The sequence below is a fragment of the Choloepus didactylus genome, chromosome 4 (assembly GCF_015220235.1).
Source record: "Choloepus didactylus isolate mChoDid1 chromosome 4, mChoDid1.pri, whole genome shotgun sequence".
Lineage (NCBI taxonomy): Eukaryota > Metazoa > Chordata > Mammalia > Pilosa > Megalonychidae > Choloepus > Choloepus didactylus.
In genome coordinates, this window is record NC_051310.1 from 144,553,428 (window position 1) to 144,578,856 (window position 25,429).

At 36.8% G+C, this 25,429-nt stretch overlaps 1 protein-coding gene across 9 annotated transcripts in view; it reads left to right on the forward strand.

The window, feature by feature from the left end:
* MEIS2 (Meis homeobox 2) overlaps positions 1-25,429 on the forward strand; it is a 203,705-nt gene that overhangs the window by 13,099 nt on the left and 165,177 nt on the right. For all 9 annotated transcript variants that reach the window (XM_037834345.1, XM_037834347.1, XM_037834349.1 and 6 more), the window contains one exon: positions 2,543-2,657. In XM_037834345.1, coding sequence (XP_037690273.1) covers positions 2,543-2,657 — 115 coding nt within the window. The remainder of the gene's footprint in view (positions 1-2,542; positions 2,658-25,429) is intronic.

Consider the following 25,429-nt stretch of genomic DNA (forward strand, 5'->3'; position numbering starts at 1 on the left):
AGACAATCTATGGAAATAAATATAATATGGCACCTTTTCTAGGAGAGCGTTTTTGAGGGACTAGAGAGAAAAGAGGTAAGGGGAGGTAGGTTAGATAGTGAATTCGAACAAATTTAGTGATTAGGCTAAAATCCAAAGGCCCAACTCATATGGAAGGAACAGCTGCTCTTAAAAGTAATATTTGCTTATTTGGCTTATTTTTCTCCCTTTTTCTTTTAAAAAACACCTCCTTCAGAAAACCATCAAAGCAAATACACTGATTTATAAATTAATGAGGCCTTACTTTAAAACTCAGCACAGATTTGACTGATAAAGATAAACCAGTGTTTTCAGTTGCAGGACAGATTCTCCGTGATCTCACTACAGTGCTCAAACAGACAGATTGGCTCCAGCTATATGTGAACTATTATATAATAGCTATTGGATGACATTTGCCTTAAAACCTAGTTGAGGTGTTAGTGGTTAATTATTGTAATTTTCATGAGGGGTAAGGAGCTTTTACAGCAGCTGGCTTGATAAAAGAGCCCGCAGTGCATAAAATTAACATCACTTGCTGAGTACACCGGAAAGTTTAGCTTAGGTGAAACATGTTGCAGTTACTGCATTTTTAAAAAGAAGGCTCTATCCAGTGTTGTCGCAGGACTAAACTCAAGCCATGCTATTGTGTCTTTCTCTTTTTTTCATGTAATTCTTCCTACTCTTTATCTGATTACCTTCCGGCAAACAGCTGACACGAAGAGGCTGCAAAGCTTGAAGAGCCTCTGTATTCTGTTTGCCTTCAGACTGAAACTATTGGAGTGGTTTCTAACTTAAGATAAAAAAGAGAGCTCACAGGCACAACTTTGTCTTAAAATAGGCAGCAGAGAGCCTTGGTTTTCATTTTATTCTACTCAACTTCATTCCCTAATCTACTTTCTAAAACATGTTTTTATTTTAGATATCTATACCTGTGCCATATTTATAGTCACAAAATTTCTGTTCAGGGCTTTCACTTTGAATCAGTTGCTTGTCTAGTGTCAGTGCCGGTAGCATTATTTGACATAGGTGTTTTTAATCTGTAGAGTTTGGGGTTATTTCACCTATCAAAAAATGCCAGCTATTAATTTACAGTCAGTTCGTAGCAGGTCTCTAGAGGGAAAAAAGGTAAGTTTTTGTTGTTGTTCCAAATAAGAATAGTTCCCTGTTTTGTCATACCTTGGTTTCTTGATTTTATTTTGGTAACATTTTATTTTGTTCTATATGTACACTGCAGAGCTGCTGTTGATAAAAAATGGCAAAGTGATTTTTTTTTTCTGGATAAACTATAAATAATGGTAACATAGCTAGAATGGCATGATTTTTTTCAGATGGCCAAGTTTTTTTGCATGTTGTCTACATGCATATGTCTGTCTGATCCTTAATTTACTAATTCTTGTAAGAAACAGTGAAGTATTTTGAAAGATTGATACTGTTTTCTATTTATTTTTGCCCCCTCTCACCCCCCAAAAGAATTTACTTGCCAGAGGGCCTGTGGGCTCAGTTGAAGTTGTTGCATACAGGTGACAAGTGTGCGGCTCTGGCCTTAAGACTGGTCTGTTTCATATGTTGTTCCTACACTCTGTTTCTGCCAGAGGAAATTCCATCTCTTGCCTGCCTTCATGTGGTGCTGATAAAGTCCTTCCTGTACATTAGAATTCCTGTTTTCCTTTAAGCAACAGCAGGGTATTGGGAATGATCAGGAAAGGGGAGGAGGAACAGGAGAAGAATACACTCAGCAAAGTAGCATGCATTTTAACTCTCTGCCTAGAATGTCCTTTGAAACAAGTAGTTCTTCCTGGAAAAAGCACTGCTCCGTGAATTTAAAGCTTCCATGAAGCCCAAGTGAAAGTCCTCTCCAGTTTATTAGATGGTCTATTCATTCCCTTACTGTTGTTTGAACAAATTAAAGCAGAAACTGATAATTTATTACATACTGATGCAGTGATTGTCATTGCATCTGTTGATTGTGTAACAGTTGATAAGTGATGATAATTTGGAGAGTTCATACAGGCCATTTTAGGACAATGCATTTGAAAGATGTGAGAGTTGTCCTGTATATTCTTGAGTCTATGATTTTTTTAAGGGAGCCATTGGATTTTGTAGATATTAATGTTCTGACGTATTTTAGTATCTGAGAGCATTGGGACCTCTTTTTTGGAAGAGTGTTCCCTGATTAAGATAGCAAGAGTAGAAATGACTTTTACATTTTTAGGTAATCTTTTTTTCTTATTTTGAAAGTCAATTTATTGAAGTATAATGTAAAACAATCAAATGCACCCATTTAAGTGTAGAGTTCAATAAATTTAACAAATGTAACCACCACCCCGTTAAAATCTAGACAATCCTCTTTTATGTACTTATTGCTGAAAAGACAATGTACTGTATCATGGCATCTATAGATGCCTCATTCTGCAAATACTAATATGTATATTTTTATTTGTCTTCCTCTGCACCTTTCCTCTTGGTTCCTCGTTTATGGCTGAAATGGTAACTGTGGAAAAATTTCTTGGCGTCCTGACATCAGAACCCTTCATCTTGGCGAGACCATGATGATGCAACATCAACCCACTCAGCAGGCACCCCAGGACCCTCCAGTGGGGGTCACGCTTCCCAGAGTGGAGACAACAGCAGTGAGCAAGGTAAAAGGTCAAGGATTTTCCTTGTACAAAGTAGGCATGACTAAAATAACTTCAGTATTTTATGATATCAGTACATATGCGTCAATGTAAACAGGAGAGTGGCAGGGTAGGGAGTATAATCAGCTTCTATTTAGGGAGACGGTTTTCCTCTCTTCACCTACATTAAAAAAAAATGTCAGAATGGGCTGTCTAACCTTTAAGTAGGCATTGCAATAACAATTGATTAGTTCTGCCAATTCTTTTACAAATTTGGTTATCTACACTTCTGTGTGTGTAAGTAAAGAGAAAGGCAGACCTCCTTTGCTGCTATGATGCAGTTTGAATTATACTGTAAACAGGATATTTTACTTGTAATGTTAACTATGAGAGTTCTCCATAATCAAGCAATCATGCTTCTAAGGCACATAAGATGCAAAAATCTGTTCTTATTAGCTCCAGAAGGACTGCACAAATTTTATATGGAATCTTATATTGGGAAGGTGGATTTTGAATTCTTAGATTATTTGTCCCAATTTCCATTCAGCTGGTATGGTGATATTGTCACATATCCTAAAATTTAAGATAATCAGAGGGCAAGGGGGACGTCAACTGCAGATGTCAAGAAAACCAGCACAATTTAGAATCACTTTCACCATCTAAAATTCACCTATCGCACAGAGAGCAATTGTATATTGGTAGGGATGACTCTTCTATGGCTAAAATGATATTTTAAAGGAAGATGCATTATTGAATGCAAGCCAGAGAAGTGTATGGATTTTACTTTTTAATATTTTACATTAGACGGTGTCTGATCTCCTAGGTCTATTTCATCTCTATTATGGCTGTGTTTATAGCCACAATATTTAATCATTAGACAGGCCTCCAAGTAGAGGAGGTTTAACAGCTTGAGCTGTAGTCATATATGCCGTTTAAAAGGGGATGGCCCTCCACTTCTCCAAGTTTCTGGCCAGAGATTTTAGATTTCTGGGATTCTAGATTTTAGATTTCTGGGGTTCTAGAAGAGTCTAGAAAAAATGTTTCTTCTCAGATGCATTAACTTGTGAATGGGTCCAAATTAGAATCTAGGTTTAAGCAATTTGCTGCTAATACAGTGAATACCATCAATGGTAAATTGTGGAAGAACTTGTGAATTATATCCATTTGTTTTATACTGTTTCCATTAGACCAGTTAGATTATATATATGTATAAAACTAAACTATAAAGCATTTTGAAGATAGCATACACATAAATTCTCAGCGTAGTTAAATCTGGAAAGCTTTCTATGACTCTACCCTCCCCCCACCACAAATTGCTCCAATCTATTGAAAGAGCAAAATACATCTATTAATAAAAACAAAACATCCTAAACATTATACAAAAGAGGGGAAAAAGAGAAGCAGATTTAATGGTCTAATGAGGCTATCTTCCAGAGACTTGTGTGTGAGGCTCACTTTGACCTTTCACTTTGCTTAGGAGCCCAGCGCTTCATTTTTCACATTCTTGCAATTACGTTAACGCTTCAAGCATTTCTGACTCCAAGTTAGCTAGCAACACCAGGCATAACTCAACACCGTGAGTTTTTCTCCTCTCTGTAGATTCATTAACAGGTCACCAAGGTCCCAACTGAAATTTAAACCTGACTGGTTCTGTTGGGTTAGCTGAGTTATGACAAGAAAGATAGCCGGGTAGGGTCAAAGAGAAGAAGAGGGTGAAAACAGACCCTGGGGTTTGAGGAAGAGAATAGTTGCAGCAATAGGCAAGGCATGGAATTTTATCATTTTGATTAGTTTGTTGTTGTTGTTGTTGTTTGGTCAGAAAAGAGAAGTCCTCTCTGCCCGGTACACTGTATAAAAACAATGCGCAGAAGCCACCACACTCTGGGTAGCTGTACTCACTTATCCGATGTTGAAGGACTTGATCCCTGCAGGGTTTTTTTCCTTTAATCATATCTCCGTGGGATTAAAGAATGGACATGATAGCTTATATGTATGAGTACTCAGAAGTCAATCATTTTACAGTATCAAAGTTTGAAGGGAAAAGAGAGGTATGAGTCCTATAAAATGGAGAATGTTTTGGCATGGAGAATTTCCCATCTAGCCTATCACATCGGTGGTTCCAAAACACACATATCAGGACATTCTGTTTTTTTACAGCAGACTCTAAATTTTGAAGGCCAAACTTGAGTGTATTTTGTCATATTCATGCCTGTACTGGTCTCATATATGTTTTCTCAAGATATTTTGATATTTTGTCCCACCGAATTGTCCAGAGTAGCTTTCTGTGGGGAAGATTAATCATATGCTTCAGGGCAAAGTCAACAGAGATATTGACTGAAATCACACGTGCTTGTCATAGGTTAAATCTTAGGTTGATGTATTATAGAAAACCTGGGAGGGAAATGTATGTTCTTAGTACTAAATATATTATAATGTTTTATTGGAAACCAAGTTTGTAGTTTAGAAAAGAGTTTTCTTGCTTATTCAGAATTTATTAGCACAACAGGCATATGGAAAACTGTAAAATGATTCAGTTTCAAAACAAATTATGATAAACAGAAAAAATAGGGATGAATTGTACTAAATACAGTGTTTTCATACACATTTTAAATTAAACTTTAATAGCCATATGCTATAAAACAATACATGCATTTATGTTGCTTTATCATTCTTGTGAATATTTTTACTATAATGTTTACATACAAATTTTTACTTTTGAACCTAAAAATACCTCATTTTATCACCTGAGACTGAAAGAGCTACAGTTACATGGGTGAAAGGTCATCTTTTCCTCCTTAGTGTTTGTGCAACAAAATGAAAGGCCAAAAAAAAAAAGCACATTTGACAAATAATATAAGAAATAAACTTGGTAAAATGTAAAACCTGACTTCACCGTATCTTTCAGACAGCATAGGCCAAGCAATAAACTGTATAAATATGAACCAGACTTTTCATTCACTCTGATTTCAGCCAAAGGGAGGGAGTTTGTCTTGTTGGTGACATTAGAATGAGGAAGGAAATCTGTTTTATTACGGATAGAATTAGGGTGCAGACTTGGGACTCTGGGGAAGTAACTGGCCCTCTTTGTATCTGGCTTCTCATCAGTAAAATGGGGCCTTATAATAAGGCATGGAGTCACTAATTCTGTACCTGCTGAGTCAAAAGCTGCTTTGTATTTCATTGTGTGTTTTGCCAGAGAAAAGACTAGGAAGCAGCCCCCTTGTTCACAGAGCACTTTGAGAGCCTTAGATGAAAGGCAAAATATATGTACAAAGTATTATTATTATTGATGGGTTTGTGTAACTCCCATTAACGCTGATGGGAGTTATGCATGTGAATTGGCAGGAGAATAGACCCCTCAGTGTTTAGAGCACATGAAATTTACATTTTTTCCAGTGCTGTAATTGAGATGTTGACAAATTGGAGAATATTGATGAGCCTTTGTTTTAAGTATTTCGTGCCAAGTTTGTTTTATTTTTCCTGGTTTGAACAATGGTGTGGGTTCAGCAGCAGTGAATAAAAAGGGTAGAGTAAAGATAACTTTGTATTTCAATATTTTGATGTGCCAATATGAAATAAATTGTTTTAGGCAAATGGAATATGCTGTTTTAATCATTAGCTATGCATGAAAGAAAAATTGATGTTGACATCTTTGCTGTAAAATCGTTGTAATGGGGCCTTCCTTACAATTCATTTTTGTAAAATTCATTTTGTACATTTTGCAGCAATTGAACAATCCCTGCTCTGTGAATAGGCAGGATTCCCAGAAATACCGAGACAGTTGGCCCAGTAACTGCTGAGCTCACACTGCACACCACACGCACGTTAACCATACTGTTGCCAGATTCAGTTTAACCTAAATACATTAGCATTCTAGCATCCATATATCTTTAATTGTTCCAGACCCTGCCTGGGCTGTACAAGCCAGCAGAGTTCTTCAACCCTCTCCATGGATGTCCAGGCAATGAGGCTAGAATTCCATGCAGTGAGGCTAGAATTCCATAGCTAGAAATTTATTTGTTAGGCAGTTCTTTAGAAATCATGATGTTGAAATCTACAAACATCCCCTTTATATTGAATGTGTTTATAGATAAGCCAGTGTCTAAAATATTGTTACACTATTTGAGTTTATAACGCATGCTATACTTATAAAATAGTACTCTCTCCCACCAAAATATCCCAGTTATATATTTAAAGGAGGAGGGAAAAAAAAAAAACAAAACTCAAACCCACTTACTTGGGTCCTGAACATGTTCTACTGAGATTTCTTATTCAGTCTAGGAAAACTCTGTCAATGGAATGTTTTCATAGTGGCGGCAATCTCTTTAAAATAACCCTAAATACAATATGACAGATGCCATCTGGCATAATCTTTTGCTAGTTGCTTTTAACTTTTATTTTTCCTAGAGCTAAGTTCATCCAAAACTGGTCACTTAATGTTATGGTAAATACAATGAAATTTCTTTTCCTTCCTATCCTAATTGTATCAAAAATTCTATGAGTATATAATTGATAACTGAACATTGCTACAAAAGCAACTATTGTAGATGGAATGTTTATGTTGCATTTTCTTTCTCTTTGTTTTACACCCAAATAAAGTAGTAAAGACTAACATCCTTTTAACTATCAGCAAACATCCAAATAATTTTTGCTGATTTTCTTAGGATTTTTAGAGCAATAACGATTAGGAGTAAAATTAAAGTCTTCTAATAAATAAATGTTCTAGGAACATGTAATAGTGTCCATAAATGCTTAAAAGCTTTCTATAATTGCTGTTAATTTCGAGTAATTTCTTCCTATATGTATCAACTTACATGAAAAACCCGGAGTTGGGATTTCTACATTTTTTTTAACTTAGTCATGTAAAGGGATGTCTCCTGATGCCAGTTAGAGTTTAATTTAGAGTAGTAATTAAACTTGAATACTGCCTCATAAACAAAAGATAAACAATAAACCAGCCACGTTCCCTGCTGTTTCATAGCTTTTTTTCCCAGATGTTTTAGCCTGATAATTTTTACACAGTGAACTACTTAACATGGAATTTTGTGGACAGAGGTCAAAAAAGAGTTTTATTTTTTGGTTTTCTTTTTTGTTTGTTTGTTTGATAATCCCTTTTTCCCCTCCAAAAGGCAAAATGCAGTGGATTTTCCACTATTTTGATTTTTTTTTAAATTCTTATTAAATACGTAATGCAGATGTGCTTTAAAGATAACTAGTTCTTTTTCAAGATTAATTTTTTTTTCTTCAAAACTATTCTGGTAATGATTGTCCTTTTCAATTAGTAATAGAAAGAGGAGCCTATTTATATTTAAGTAAAATCTTGATAATATGGCAGAGAAAGAAAAGCTTGACAATGAAGAAATTTCTTTCATGCCTTTTTCCCAACTTCCACCCCCATCCTTTCCCACCCACAACTAGTGTTACTTTGTATCTGTACTTTTCCTTTGGCTACTTTTTCTCTGTCCAGTTCTGGACTCTTTCACTCTCAGCCATGATCTTTCTGATTGTCAGGTACTAGTCGGCAGTTCAATGAGAAGCCATGTTATTTTCACTGGGTGGGGTAATTACTGAAAGCTGAGAATAGCTGCACTAAAGGCAGAGGGATACTTTCATGATCCCATTAGCATAAGAGTGGGTAAATTATTCATGCCAAGTGAGGATTCTATGGGGAAAAGTATAGTTAATGCACATAGTTTTTAAATGTATCCCTTTCTGCTCTGAGACTAAATTCTTGTTGGAATCAGTTCTCAGACATTTACGGGAAAGCTCTGGTGGCGTGTTAGATGCAGTTCATCTCTCTCTGTTTGCAGCGCTCTCAATAGAGACCATCTGGCAAAGATCCAAAAGGTGATTAAACAAAATGATCAGCTCTTGTTGCTGTGTTACATGTCCAATACTCTGGATTAAAAAACATGACCCACGACAGTCAAGCTAACGTCATGTGCTCTCCCTCCCCCCTCCCCTCTCCGTATAAGAATTCAGATGGTCCACAAATGTGTGTGCCATCTTTGTGTCCTTATGGCCCATAATCATGAACAGGTTGTGCAAATGGCTCTTTCTGTAGCACTGTCTGTTCCAGCAGCATAGAAGCATTTCATATTAATTGGGTCAGTCTAATATTCATATTGACATGGGGAAAAATTACTAAAATTTATTCTTATAGCAGACAATGAATATGGGTGCTTTCTGCCACGAGGGAAGAAAAATATGACAACTGGCTTGTGTGGCAGATTAATTTTTCTTGAAACTGGAGAAAATCATAGCATGAAAAACTGTCATTCTCTGAAAACAGTGCACAACCCTTTATAACTAAACAAAATGGATTGGGTGGAGGCTTTAGGGAAGCTTGTGGAAATAAGCTCTGGTTTTAACGCCATAATCAGGGATGAATTTACAGTGCCATTCAGAAGAGTCCTCCTCCCCATAAACAAGCTGATAATCACAGGGAAGCTGACTCCCAATTAGCTTTTCCTTCCCTCGCTCTGATCAGGCTGTTTATATGTCCTCCTTAAACGTTGGTATGCCACTACTGAGTTGGTACATCTCATGTCAAATTGAAAAGTTTGGAAATAAAATGTTTTATTGTGAGGAAATCCTGCTAATAAGCAAGGTAATTTTCAACCAATCATTTCATGATTGGGTTAAGGTAAAAATGCCAAGATTTGTGACTAAGGGACAGATGTATCTTATCTTTGGGGGTTTGCACCAAATGCCAAGTAGAAATATAAATTGAACAAACCAGGCATTGTGAGGAAGTGACTGGAGAAATATTGAGATGAAATCCTGGAATGAAATATATGTATGTATATTTGTAACAACGCTGTGAATTGCTTACATTTCACATTTGCATAAGCCTGACCTGTGATGTTATTAAAGGGCGGTTTAATGAATGTTAGTTACAGCATTCAAAATACGAGACAATTATTCATTAGGTTATTCAGAGATTGTGGCTGACCATTTGATATTGTGGAAATAGTCTAAGACTGATATTATAGGATAAATTTGAAGGCAGGTGTCAAGAAAAGATAAAGAATAAAGCAGAAAAGAAAAAAAAATATTTAAAATCACTTCGTAAAACATCATCAGTCTTTATCAGCTGCCCTTTCTAAGGAAGGTTAAAGCAGTAGGTAAGAAATACAGATGGGCACTGTATTCAGGGAGAGGAAGTGAGGTCCGCTTGAGTCCATGCAGTGTGGCAGATAAAAGGGACTTGCATGGCCTTGGGGGGCTTAAGGCTATTATAGGGCAACTCATGCTCTGTTATCATGCTGATTTTTCAATTGATTTTTGGCTGAACAGTACTTGTTGAAACCCTCCAGAGCATCAAACATAGACTTATGGTGCTATACGTTATAATACACGGGTTCTGCTTTTCCCTTCATTGTCTTTACTTTGCTTTGGAAGAGTAGTCTTCAATGAATGCCATGTTATTTTATTTCCCTTCCTCTTTCTTTCCTATCTCTACCCTCAGAGTTTCTCGAAATTCTTATTCTTGTTGTGGGTTTTTTTTTTGGGGGGGGGGGCGGTGTAAAGGGATAACTTTTTATTCATCTTCACATATTGACATTTGTTTTTCATTTGGTCCTTAAAAATATTTTGATGTCACAGCAGACAATAATAGAAACCATTTTCATCTACCAGATTTGGCTTTCAGAATCAATCTTGAGCAGTTCACTACTTTTCCAATGACAGCAAGAAAGCAACTGTGGGATTTCATTGAAATCTAGTTCCTTCTTAAAATGAAAGTGAACCATTTCAGTATCCTTGCTATAAAGTTATAAGGTCCCTCAACTTGCTAGAAAGCCAGAACGTGAAAAGGATATTAATGGAAAGAGAACTAGAGGGAGTGTGTCCTTGCCTATTTTCTGCCTAGGGAATTTTTGCTGATGAAAAGCCAATTCTAATATCACCTCTCACAGGAAGCCTTCCTGATTTCCCCAGCTATAGGCCATTGCTCTCTTCTCTGTGCCTGTGAGGCACTTTCTACCTCTATTATAACATCTTGCTCATTGTGCTGTAATTATTTGGTTCCTTGTCTCTCTCACCCTGTTCTTCGAAGGCAGGGATTATCACTTATACAACTATCTAGCATTAAGTAGACCCTCTTCAATCATCAAACAGAAATCCACAAATTCACCTTTTTTTCTTTTTAAGGTAGATTCACTGATCAAAAATTTGTGTTTATTGACTCTGCTATGTGTCTGAACATAAACGAACTCTTTTGAATATATTGATACATTTGATCAGATTCCCATGATGTCCTCACAAGACATTAACAATTATTTTGTCTTACTGAAATTAAATAAATTAATGGATCATCAGCTCAAACTTAGAAATCCTTAGGTTGCCAGTAGGTTCTTAAATTTTGGATTCCTACTGATGGTTCTGAAAACGGGATTTGTCATTTTTTCACTATCATGTCTTAAATTACGTACATGTGGTCAGAATTCAAGATAGAATTTCTTTCTCTGCTATCTACAAATAATTGTATAGATATATGTCTTTAAATGTTATGATGAGCCAAATAAAGGAAATTGCTTAGTGTTGCAAATAGTTTCCCAAGATGAACTCAGGGTCCATTTGGCTTATACTCCTTAGTTAGGATGGGATTGACCTTGGGGGAAGAAATTGGTCTTCATGCTTAGTTAAAGGAGTCTGGAAGTAATTCTTGAGTTTTTCAGGCCCCACGTGCATTTGTCCTTCGGTTTTTCATAGTTGACTTTTGAGCAAGTGCAATTACTTTGGGTGATGCAAGCAAAACGTTGTAGTGAGCTCTTTTTCATCTACATGGGTTAGTGTCTAGAATCTTGCACTGTGGGTCAAGAGGCCTGTGTCCTAGGGCCGTGTTGCCCTGAAAAGGGCACAGACCAAGGAGACAGAGAAATATGAGTTCAAGTCCCAGTTTTGCTCAATATTTGCTATACTCAGTTTTCCTTCCACTTTACAGACGGAGAAACTACTTATCTCCCAGCTGTCCTGGGGATTATATTAAGTGAGATTCTGCATTTTAAGCACATGGCATTGCCTGGAACCAGTACTTGTTCTTTCATTTTCCTTTATCCCAAGTTTTGTGCTGATATTAATTAACTGTATGCCCTTGGATGTCCTCTTTGGGTTTTTACTCATCTGTAAAGTAGGATTGAATAGGTGATTTTTTTTTATTCAAGCTCTAGGAGTCTAATGTTTATATTAATGGGTCTTATTTTCTATTTGTGCATTTTACCTTTTAATATAGAGAGAGGCGGGAAGTTTTTGATCATGTGTGTGACATGAACATTTTATTTTCTTAATTTTACAGGCTAGTTATAACATGTAGTGAGTAATATTTTTTTGTTTCTTGCCTTTGGTTACCAGGAGAGTGTTTTTCTCTTCTCAATTTGGCTGGAAAATAACTAGGCCTAGTGTTTATTTTCTGAGGGTGGTAGGATGCTGCAATTCAGATGTAGGACACCTAGGATATGGTATTAATGTCAGTAGACTGTTCAGTCTGCTAAGTATGAGGTGTATTTTGTAAACACAGAGCAACTTCTCCATTATCTGTTATCTAATCAGTTAGAATTCTGTCAGAATTTCTACACTTTACCGGTAGAACGATAATTGATGATCATTACAGAGTCTGAGACTCTACAGGCTCCTAATATATATTTCAAATAATTCTAAAAACTAAATAATTTTCAGAAGAATCTTATAGTTAAATATATTTAACTGAGTTCTAATGATTTTAAGACTGCTAATTCATATAAGGTAAAGATGACCTTTAGTAAAATATTTACTTAAAAACTCTTATTATGTAACCCTTCCTAACATCTTAGAGATGTTATTGTTGCTCAGAACCAAGCATTCATTTATTTTTTAAGTTTAAAGATTTATGAAAGTAGACTAGGAGTGTAAAATTTCATGTATTTTTTTCTTCCAGCTAACATTTGTGACAAATGCCATCCACTAAAATAAAACTTCCAAAATTTCTATGTACTAAATGTGAATGATGAAGAAGAGTTGTTAAGTCATTGATTATTGAAAGCTTGTGGAATCTACCTTGTGGGTGTCCTTTTATGACAGATTATCACCCATCTGGGCTGATGTGTAGGCAACATGCATCTTTTTAGAGACGGCTTTTAATCTGTCAAGACCTCTTCTAAGTGCATGCTTTTTAAATTCAATACACAAAGATATTCATTAAGTAAGGCACTCTGGGAATAAAAAGATGGAAATTACAAGGGACCCTGCCTTCAATAACTTACCATCTTCCAGGAGGGCCGGGGTGGGAGGGGGCACGCTATGGGAAGTACACAAATAACTCCTGTGCAAGGTATTCAGTGTTAGGGGACACAGATCAAGGAAGGATTGTTGACACTGCAGTGGGCAGCCTAGTATAGAGAATGGCAGCTTTGGAAGCAGGTAGATCTGAATGCTCATCTTGGCTCTGCCACTTCCCAAGCAGCAATCTTTTTGAATGTTTGTCTTGTCACCTGTAAAATGGTAATAACTGCCTCAGAGGGTGGTTGTTAGTATTAAATAACCATTTGCATTTAAAAAGTCTAGCTTTGGTGACTGACAAATGGTGTAACCCCCCAAATATTCTCTTCATTCAACATTTAGTGAACATATAAATTTGTGCCAAGCACTATCCTATATGCTAGGAACACGAAGAAAATAAGATGTGGTCCCTCTCCTTAGCAAAGTTACACTCTTTAGAAATGCAAATAAATAAATGCGCTTGTTTCTGATATTGCCTAGGGCACTTAGATTATGAGGTATTTTAGAAGAGGGAGTGGTTAATTCTGACTGAAATATTTGTGGAAGGCTTCACAGAATAAGGAAAGCTTTAACAAGCTTTGATGACTTCCGAGGGTTGTTTTCAGGTAATCACTGAAGGGAGGGTGTGGGGAGCAGATGGAGCAGCCAGTGTGAAGGCCTCAACATGTGAAGCAACATGGTATGTGGGAAGCAACAACCAGATTGATATTGCTGTTTGAGTGAGAGAAAGAATGGTGGAAATGGAGGGCCATGTTATGAAGATCCTTGTTGACTACCCTAAGAAGCTTACACTTAATCCTGTAGAGCACTGTTTACCAAACTTGCCTGGTGATAAGCTCCTAAAATGCATGTAAATGTAGATGCTCTGAAGATCCTGGACCTACAGTGTCAGGGTCTTCAAGACAGGTTCTGGAATCTGAATTTTAAATATATGCCCCAGGGAAACATTGCCATAGGATATGGGGGATCCATTAAAGAATTTTAAGCAAAAAGTGTGCTATGATGAGGTTTACGTTTTAGAGAAGCTCCCGGTTTAGAGAAACAGAACTAAATATAGAATAAGGGTTATAGTCCGGATGTCAGATGAGGGCTTAATTAAGGCAGTGGCTGTAGAGATAGAGAGGAGAGCACTGATAGAGAATTATTTCAGAGAGAAAGCCAATTGTTCCTTGGGTTCATTACATGTGGGGAGCAGGGAAGCAGACAGAGTTCAGAAAGTCTATCCCTCGTGTGGAGGTGCCATAGTCCATGAGTTTTGAAGTATGGGGGCTTGGGGTCTGTCAGCCAGTGGAGACAAGGAAGGGGACCATTCCACTTGCCTATGCAAAGTTGTTGAAGTAGAACCGCATGACCTATGTTGGATGAATAATGTTTCCTCTTGGGTCATAAGCTACTAATGGGCAACATAGCATAGTGGCCAAAGATGTGGCCTCTGGCATTGGCCTGCCTGCTGAACATCCTTAGACCTGTCATTTGTCATAGACAAGTCTCTAATTTTCAACTTTATAATTTGTAAAATGGGGGGGTAGTAAATATGATCTGATTTAATAGATTGTAGGAATAGGGATTAAGTGATGGGCTCATGTAAAATGACAGTAATTTTATGCTTGGTTCATAATAAGTAAAACATTATAGATACTCTTGATTTAAAAGTTGCTTTTAAAGTAATTGAAAACTGACCCCATACAACCCCAAGCAGCTGATGTCATGGTGAAGAAACTAACAATGTGATACCACATTCATACTTGGAAAGGGGAGTTTTGGGGTATAAAGCTGAAGAGCATCTACCTGCCCCTCAAATGGCATTGCAAAAGTTACCCCATCTTCTAAGCCCCACCACCAGCCCCAGGCCTCATCTAAATGGAAGTAATTCCTTTTCCTCTGAAGTTCCGTGGCACATTTCTCCAGTTCTCATTTTGACACATTAGTTTCCTCTTGTGCTATAGAATTTGTTTCATGACTTATTTATTATCCTGCTTGACTGGAATATTCTTGAGGACAGTTTCCATATCTTAGGTTTCTTTCCCCTCCTCCCCATTGTGTCATGATAATATGGGAGCCCTTCAACAATTTTTTCTTTTTTTGGAAAGGCAATTGAATCCATATTGTGAAGGACATTGAATAGCAGTCTGGAGTGTTTGTGCTTGATTTGATGGGTAATAGGGACCTACTGAAGATTTTTGAATGGAGATAGTGACGTAATTGCCTTCCTTTTGAATGTCACTGACAAATTCTCTCTTACGTCTTCCATGGTCAAAATAGCAGACCTGTATGCTTCCCAGAAATACTGTTTATTTGAAATAGTAGATATTTTTTTGAATGAAGAATTTCAAACAGCTTTAAAGATTTTTAAATTCTCTGTAAAGTAATTTAAACTCTTACATTACTGTGATTCACACAGGTCTTGTGTATGTAAGATCATTCCAGAAACTTGTATACAAGGACACATTTTGTAAATTTTATAATGTTTTTGTAGTTATTAACACCTAGAAAAGACTCAATAGAATTGAGTAAATATATTTTCTTCAGTATTTTGAAAGCTGTGGTCCCAAGGATATTAAATAGGCATTGCTTTAAAAATTTTTTTGAAAATAAAAAAAGGTCTTTGTGGTTATATGGATTGAAATACTAGAGTAGAGCTAGGTTTAGGAATTTTTCTAGTAAAGGAATTTTCAGATCTCTTAATTTGCTAATGTGAACTAAAATTCTCTAAGTGGTGGGGACACAGAGCTTCCCAGACTCATTTAACCAATGAAACCCCTTTTTGTGTGTTATCTCTGGGGTCCACTCTTCCTTGGAACACACACTCTGAAAAAGAGTATCCTTGACTCTGTCTCTTATATTGAAGTTCATTCAGATAGAGTTTATTATCCTAGGGAATCTTCTTTCATCTTATATTTAAGAGGTGGGACAATATGGGTTCAGGATCAATTTTCCATTATGTAAAAAGCAATTTCCTCTATGGTCAGAAATCTCATGGACTTCAGCTATAGTCACACAGAATGTTCTGTTAACTCAAGCTATCCTTGCTGTACTTCATTGTACTAATCAAGCAATGTGCCCTGAATACCCCTTGAGTATTTGTTTCTATGGTAAGCACATTTGATTACGCTCTCAAGCATTTATAAATGAGGAGCCCAGGAGATTATTATTTCTGTTATGGATTGTAGTAACACCTAACTTGATGCATAGCACATGATGTACCTTTTTTTTCCTCAAAGCAAACTTCTTTTTTTAAGTCGCCACTGAATTGGAGGTTAGGTGGTAAATCCGTGGAAGGGCAGAAGGAGAGGAGGAGAGGAGGAGAGAAAAGCATAATCTTTAACCTGTTTGGGAGTAGATGGCTTGGGTCCTGCTTGGTTTACATGGTGAGCAATGTCTAGGTGTACTGGCCACCTGCTGGGAAACCTCTGGGAAACGGAGCCGCAAACCCCCAACTTACCTGCCTCTCCCTGCTCTGAGATCTCCAGTTGACCAGAGTGTTAGCACTGCTTTCTACCAGGCAGATGTTGCATCAACTGGCAATAACATTTTCTCTGACTTCCTATGGATGGAGCATCTACGTCATATTCAGTGACATTCAGTAGGTCCAGAATTACGATCCCTCTTGGGCATCGACTGAGAGAAACCCCTCTGTGTGCATACATTCTCCTCCTGAGTAATGTGTGGTGGGAGTTAGATAGACATTGACTCTGGGTGGTAGAATTAGGCTGGACACACCTCATCTTCAGTGTGAGATGGGGAAGAAGAGACTTGTCATACAACTAGGACCGTCTGTTCAGTATGGTGGGAAAAGACCTGAGATTGTCTTGTTTATCAAGAGTTTTTCTACAAGATGTAGAACTCTTCCTGGAAGTTAGTTCACAAAGTTGCAGCACCTCTTAAGGATGTCCTCCTTATTTTATAGATAGGAATATGGACACATTTGGCAAGCCAATGAACTTTAACATCCTCAATCAGCTTACAAAACAGAGTAGAAACACAGGTTTACTGACCTTTATCCATCCAGGCTTTGATGCTTCTATACCCGAGCTGCACATTCGGCACAGCTATCAACCACTTAATGGATGGGAGTTTTCTCCATGTTTCTTATTCTAAAAGAAATTCTAAACATGAGTTGTTTTCAACTGGAACAAAGGGAAAAAATATTGGACCCTGGTTGGAATAAAATTGCGCTGAAATGTCACACTTTTTAAAAATTAGAAAAAAAATTTCAGTATGTTGCTGCATATGGACATGTAAGGCAGCAATATTAGTGAAACGTTCCTTTGAACGCTGTTAGGGACCTTGAAATCTGCTGCTTTGTGGGTGGTTAGTGAAAACCCTGAGTTTATGAACATCATCTTGCCTCATACAACATCTCCATTCTAGAGACAGTAATTTCTGAAGCTGTGGTATTTTAACTTTTTCATCTGCATGGAGGTACCTGGCAAAGTGCTCTGTACATGGTAAGTTATAATAGACATTGGTTGAATAAATTGTTACAGCGATTTGACATTTGGCTAAAAGCTGATAATTCATAGCAACTTAGGGGATGTTATTAGCATTGACTTAGGGTTTAGTTCTTCATTAGGGATGTTAACACACCAAAAATTTTTGTTTGTCGAGGTGTCGATCACCAAATCTGTGATGTATTTGTTAGGATTATCAAGTAGTCAAAGGTGCAAGAAAGCAAGTTCAAGGTCATGACTTGAGAATCCTCCAACTTTTACAAATTTAAGGGAGGTGTTTCTATGTTTTATAGAGAAATTGTAATTCAAAATGTAAGGAATTCTTGAAGCCTATGACTTCATCCTTCAGAGCACAGACTTTGGAGTTAGATAGACGTTGTCCTGAATTGTGACTTCCACACACTGACTGTAGGTGACTTATTGAACTTTTGTAGCCTAAATTTCCCCATTCACAAAATGAAGATTACCATACCTACCTCATAGATCATATTGTGAGAAATAAATTTGATAATATAATTGAAGTTCTAAGTACTGGGCCAGGCATATATATAAATACAACATGCTCCAAAAAATGGGGATAACAATAACAGCAATAATAATAATAATTCCACATGCCCATGCCCATTGTGTCTTTATTAGTTTTGGTTCCATAGCTTGAATTTAAACCCGGTTCACTTTCTGTGATTTTCTAATTCCAGGATACAGTACAATATGATTTCTAAAAATAAGAGAACAACAGCTCAAGATACTTTGTGTCTGTATTTTCCCCTGGCCCTTGTACCCTCACACAGACATGCAAACAGGAGCAGAGTTTGTGGGAGATTGAGGCTCGGGAAAGGGGTAAAATCTGGGAGATGTAGGAGGCCAAAATGTTCAGGTTCCCATATATTATGCTTTGGGCTGTGCTATTACTATGGCCAGCCCTTTGCTCAGAGACACACTCTTTTGCCAACCAAATGTCGTCCCACCTTCCTTTTCTTGCACTTTCTTATTTTTATTTTTTTGCATGGAGAATGGAGTGTGCTCAGTGGGCCCAATTTTGAATGTGCCACTTCCGGCTAGCACTTGCACAGCTGAAGGTGCAGTGTCCAGCAGCTTTGGGAGGCCTGTTAATTATGGGTTCAGAGTCCAGAGAGGAAGAGTATGGGCAAGATTCTGCTCTTTACTACCTGTAACCCAGATTCTTACCTCTTGAGGGAGTTGGGTGAGATGCATGCGGTGATAATGCGTGCCTGGCATATAATGACCATTCATTAAATGTTAGTTGTTATTAATATCATCATCATCTCTTTAAGCTCTCAGGGCCTTAACTTTATATCTCTGTGCCTTGAGGATGTTAGGGGATTCCTAAATCTTTTCAACTTCTGACGTTCTATAGCTATTAATTTTTAAAATAATATCATTCAAATCTAAATCTCATCTGCAAAGTATTACTTTACATTTAGTTATGTATTTCTGGTTCTTAGTGCATTTTTACATAAATTCTCATTTGATTCCCCCATAATTTCTTGGGTTTATCCCCATTTTGCAGATGAGGAGGCTTGGCCTTGGAGACAGTCAGTTACTTGCCTGTCACCATTGAGAAAGGAAGCTGAAGAACCAAGACCATTTAAATGTTTTTACATTCTTTACCTGCAAAGTGTGTTTTGTGAAAAAAGACGCTCGTTTTGCATATGGTATAAAATTTAATGAAGGCAACTGACGGTCCTGAGAAAGTCATTAAAACCTCCATGTCATCTCTCTAATCAAAAGGCTGCCACCCTTCTATTATTTCTTTATTACAACCTTTTATTTTTATTTCTTCAACTTAAACTGAAACCTGAGCTACCATATGCCATTTGTTAAAGATTTTGAATCAGTGATTTATGCTTTGAAAAAGCAATTTCTTTTCCATCTTTCCACACCCCCCCCCCCCACTTTATGTTGGTCAGATGCAAAGTGTCAGTCTTTGAATAGGAAGCAGAGAGGCCAGAAATTAAATTGGCACATTCTAAAGGCTTAGTTTTCTTGCTGTACATAGAAATGGCAAAGAATACTAGAGGTGCTGAACAATAAAATAATGAGGCCACTTTTTTCTGGGACTTTCCAAAGCTCCCATTATTTCATAGTTATCAACGTCTTACATAAGTAAATAATTCTTATTTGTGTTTTAATATTTGCTCTTTGCAACAATCATCTACTTGCTTTGGGGATAAGAATTCTGGGACCCAAAGAAAATCTAACAGTTCCGTTAGTGACATATCCAACTGGATCAAAAAATTGGAGAGTCTGTGAATATTTAATATAGTGGGTTTTTAAAAAACGTTTTTTTAAAATGCAATTTTATTGAGATACATTCACACACCATACAGTCATCCAAAGTGTACAATCAGTTGTTCACAGTATCACCATATGGTTGTGCATTCATCACCACAATCTTTTGAACATTTTCATTACTCCAAAAAAAAACTAAAAATAAGAATAAAAATAAAAGTAAAAAAGAACACCCAAAACATCTCATACTGCCCCCCCATTATTCATTTTTTTTACCCCTTTTATCTGCTCATCTGTCCATACACTGGTTAAAGGAAGTGTGAGCCGCAAAGTTTTCACAATCACACAGTCATATCATATAAGCCATATAGTCATAAAATCATCTTCAAGAATCAAGGCTACTGGATTGCAGTTCAACAGTTTCAGGTATTTCTTTCTAGTTATTCTAATACACTAAAAATTAAAAAGGGGTAGCTATATAATGCATAAGAATAACCTCCAGAATGACCTCTTAACTCCCTTTGAGATCTCTCAGCCACTGAAACTTTGTTTCATTTCTCTTCCCCTTTTTGTCAAAGGAACTTTCTCAATCCCATAATGCTGGGTTCAGGCTCATCCCCAGGAGTCATGTCCCATGTTACCATGGAGATTTATACCCCTGGGAGTCATGTGCCACGTAGGGGGGAGGGCAGCAAGTTCACCTGCTGAGTGGGCTTAGAGAGAGATAAGCCATACTGTGCATTTTTGAAAGGTAGTTTTGTGCAAGTAAAAAAGGACTTTCTTGAAACTGTTCATTTCAATTTCCTTTTTAATTTGCTCACCAGCGCCACTTAATCATCTCTGCAACCTACTGGGAGCGCTCACTAGATGGGTTTAAAAAAAGTAAGTCAGGATGAGTTCTTTTTAGCTATAAATTGGTTTAGCATTTTGTTTTTGTCTGGTTTGAAAATACTGAAGCAGTAAAATATAACCACACTGTAATTGAAAGGTGCTTCTGCAATATTCAAATCATAGTGCCAGTCACACGTATTGTTCAAATTTTTCAGAGCTCCTCAGCTTCTTCAGCCTTCTGAGAAAGCTACTTTCTCCTCCACCACAAAATTAAAAAGAGCCAACCAGGGCTTCCTCTTCTTTTTGGCAGTATTCCTTCTCTAAAGCATTTTTCAACACTCTCTTTAGTTTTTCACTGCCCTGGCTGTTCTTGACAAATCTCCAGAGGTGTGTCAGTGTCTATAGAAGTGTCAAATATGTGAAGCCACGTGTCTGGTGCTATGATCTCATGTTTGATTGCCATCAATTCACTGGATTAAGTGCTTAGACCACAGCCTACCGGGGAGCGTCCAGAATTTACATTATGCACTTCAGAAAAGGTAAACTTTGCACTGGGACCATATGAATAGTTGACGTGATCTTCAAAATTTCTGGACAATATTCAGTCATGAACAATCACAGGAATGAAATTGATATTAAGGCATAATTTCACAATCATGCTCAAAGTTTTCTTTGCTTTTGTAAAGATCTCTAAAAAGTATATTTTGTAAATATCTAGTTATCTTTGCATTCAACATTTCAGCAGGAATTAGTTGCCTAAGAAATGATCCCAGACAATAGATAATGTATTCCCTCTTTAGAGATGTTGTACTTGTTTGTTGGTTTTTACTCACTGGATTGGGCTTGTTGTTTAAAGAGAAGTTAATCTGACCTTCTTAACACCTATAGAGTTTCAGGATTTCTTAAAGACAATGCCCTTTGATACCCCAATCCAATAAAAATTTCCCACATGTAAATGTCCTTGTGCCCTCTTGTACTTAAGTTATGGGACAATGCTGATGGTGTCAACATGGTTAAAATTAAGTCAAGAATTGACTAATTATTCAATTATTTTGACTAATGTAAATTCAAATTGATACTGCATTTTCCATGGCAGAAAGAAATAAATCCACTTAAGTTTGTTTTACTTTCTAAATTCACTCTGTCTTTGTAGGTGTGTTTTATTGCTTATGCAATAAGGATTCCTAATGTGGTTCATACCGTCTCTTTTCTCCTAAACTTTTATAAATGCTGTAAATTTTGTTTGTTTATGATTGTGGATTTTTAGAGCATTACATATTTATGCTATAAAGATATTTTTACATAATTACATAAAAGGATACATACAGAAGAGTTCTTATCAGCATTTATACTAAACGTGGTATCTCTGTTTATATTTTCATTCCTGAGAATAAGTGAATCTGCACAAAGCCATGTTTAAATTTTTAGCTTTCTGTTTATTTGACATATACAGAGACACAGATGAGGTATTTTCTCCCCTTTGATATCCTAAGTTCAGCAAAAATAATATTTTATTTTGGTTGAGTTATCATAACAAGTCATCACTAGGCTTTGAGATCAAGTTATTCTTTCTTTTTATAAACTGAATAATCTCCTCAGAAATCACTGCCTGATTCACCATGAAATCCCTCTGATCAAGTTTTTCATATATGTGGGCATCAATAAATTGTTCTATTTCAAAACTTGACCAGTTTGAATCTAAGAGCTATTTGACTCAAACAAGAGTTTCAACTCAGGTCTTGCAATTCAACACCCATTGACTGAAGGATTTTTTTTTTCTTTTTACAGTAGTTCATTTTTCATGGCCTCTTTATAATATGTCATATATTATTAGGGAAGAGAAAAACTAATGTGATAGTGAGCTGATTTCTTGTTTAAGAACTTTAAAGAGCACTATCTGGGATCTGATTGTTATCTTTCCAGATACCAGCTTTGTTTAGTACAACATTTTTATTATAGCCTGAGACTCAGTTCTTTTATTTTATTATTACCATCAATGGACAAATAAGCTCTAGATCAAAGAAAAACACCTATGATATAAATGTACAAACTTGGCTACAATAGCAGGAACATCATCATTATCACAGCTAATATTCTCTGATGACTATGAAACACCAGATACTATGCTACATGTATTTAATGTAATTCAATCCTACAAGCCTTATTAGGTTTTTCAGTTAGGAAAACTTAGGCTTAGAGAGGGAAAGTAATTTTTCTTACCTGGCATATCTAGAAAATGGCGCCCAAAATTCTAATCCAGGTTTATCTAACCCCAGAATCCAGGCACTTCACCATTGTATGACACCATGTCTACAAAAAGAGAAGTCATATGGTATCAGATACCTGTTTTCAGCATAGAAATCTGGGATAGAGATATTTTGCTTATTCTGAAAATCTCAGAATTGTTTTGATATTTTCTGTCACGTACTTGGAGATTTCTCTAACGGTTTTGGATACGTTGTAGTGCAGAGCAGTTTGGGGTATCCAATTATTTTCTAGAAATTATCCTATACATTCTGTTTGCTGGAAGGTTTCGAATGGCACATATAATCTTGGGAAATTATTGATAATGTATAGAATTGGCACTGAGGAGCTCTCTCACCAAATTCACTGGCGACCATGGAGCCCTCCAACATTTGCCCAACATCACTTAGAACTGAGTGACCACAATTTTCTAAGCCATTATCTGGATGAAGAAGATGATGATTAAAGTACAAAATTCACTGGTTTCCAAATTTCCCATAAATTCCAATAAACATATGGTTAGATCAATTCAATAGAAAACCTTATGTTCGGTAGAAAATCAGTATGGCACATAACTGAACGAAACAGAAGCAAATTTGAATAGATTCTTCCAGAGTCCTTACATAGAAACTGCATACTGTATAGTTGTCCTTACAAATATAAAATGAGGATTTGTGAATTATCTGATTGGAATTTCTCCGAAGTTAGTTACAGAGGATGAGAACAGATCTATATTTTGATTTGAAATATTGGCCTATTCAATCTTCATGAATACAGAGCAAGATCAAAGTAAAGAAGTAAAAAGAGACTAAATTTACATTTCCTGACTTGCCTCTTTGACCACCCTTCCTTCTGTGGCCTTAAATTTTTGCAACTAAAGCACTCTGTTGATCTCTGCTGCTTATTATTACAACTTTTGACATTGAAGGTGGGGCGGTCTCAAGTAATTTCCAGGCCTACTTGAGCAATCCTTCCTCATTGCTAAGAAGACAAGTTAGAATATGTCACTTGTTCCCATGTTGGGCATGGAAATTATCCCAGTGGGGCCAGTAAGAGGGAGGCCCAAGTTGTTAGGTTGGTGCCACATGTGTAGTATGTTGAACTGGAGACCAGAGAACTCTGAGTCATATGTCACACTAGTTCACTCTGGGCCCCTGGGTCCAGGTCTGTGGGAAACTCTTGTGCCTTTTATTATAATTTGTTGCTGTTGAGGCAGAGTAAAAGCACTTTAAATAGGCTTCTGAGCGGCTCAGCTCCCAGCTGTTGGGACTACAGTGTCAGAAGCCTCAAGTTCTAGAATCAGCTGTAATTTCCCCCATGTTCTTAAACAGTTTACCTGCAAAAATAAAAAAAAAATGCCCTATTTTGAATTAAAAATTCTATTGATTTCTTTTATATTCTGCCTGTTTCTTTTAGGCAGCTGATGTTTTATGGCTGCCATTTTATTCATAGTGAGACATCCAGGTTTCAAAAGGTAAGAGGAAATGCTACACTTTTGAAAAGGGTTTCGAAAAACTGGTTCGGTGACTATAAATCTTAGTTTCTCCAACCTTCTTTCAGAAGACCTAGAATTCCTTCTTCCCTGTATAAATTATTTCAAAGAAGTAATTTAGTCACTTTAGGATTTTAAAAAATGTTAAATATGAATATTGAAAGACATAGGAACCAGCTCCTTCTGAAATGCTCTTTACTTATTTTTAGTAGGGATACCTTTACAATGAAGAACCCTGATCTGTAGTTTGGTTGTTTTAGCTGAAGACCCATGTGTTAAAGATGTTTCACAGATGCAGCTACAGTCGTCATTTTGCATAGGATTTTACGGATTATAGAGACTAGTCTGCTTCCTAGGTGAAATGTAAGTTAGGCATCTCTGCCCTCGAAATCTTGTTCTGTGGACCTGGAAGGCCTTCTCTCAGGGAGCCTGGACACATTGTGATTCTCTGCCACTGCATTTTTTAAAAAGGTACCCTGGTCCCTTTGGTTCCCATCTCCCAAGGGTTTGATCCCTTGCCCCACTGTTACACATAGAAGAATGTTTGTGTGCACCACTGGGAAGGATAATTAAAGTGTCTGGAGCTGGTGACCTGTATCAAGGTAGGATAGGAATAGGAATGAAAAATGCAAATAGAGATAGTCATACCACCAATGACGATCAAATGCAAATCTGTACAGGAATCTTTTGCCTCCTTAAAATTATTAACTATATCATATATTCTCTGTAGGGAATTCTTAACTTTTCAGTTAATTTCCTTTCTTGATTGATAGGGCTGCAAGCTGTGTGTTACCCTCAAAATAGTTGATAAATTCAAACCACTTGATTGTTAGGCACCCATTTTCTTCCCAGATTCTTTTGGCAGATAAAATGTGATTCTGCCTAAAAGGTCCTATTTTTAGGTCCTTTCTCTACAATTGTTATCCTTGCATTCTGTAGCTAATGTCAAATGCTAAGTATCAGATTCACAGTAAAAGAAATGGTGATAAGCTTATAAGTCATTACAAGATCATAAACACATTCATTATATTCACCTTGTTTAGTTGGATCACACCCAAATTCCTATGAAAAGTTCAGATACCAATTTCTCTTCCCACGTGATTTTTTTTTTTCTATTTGAGACTGTGTCATAATTGTTTAATATATTTTCAGTTACCTTCCAAACACCTCATGAAAAGGGCATAGAGCACGTGTTCCAGGGTTACAGATACTAAACTGGCAAATTTTGCACACAATAACCTCCTGGAACTAAAATGTCAATGTAGAAC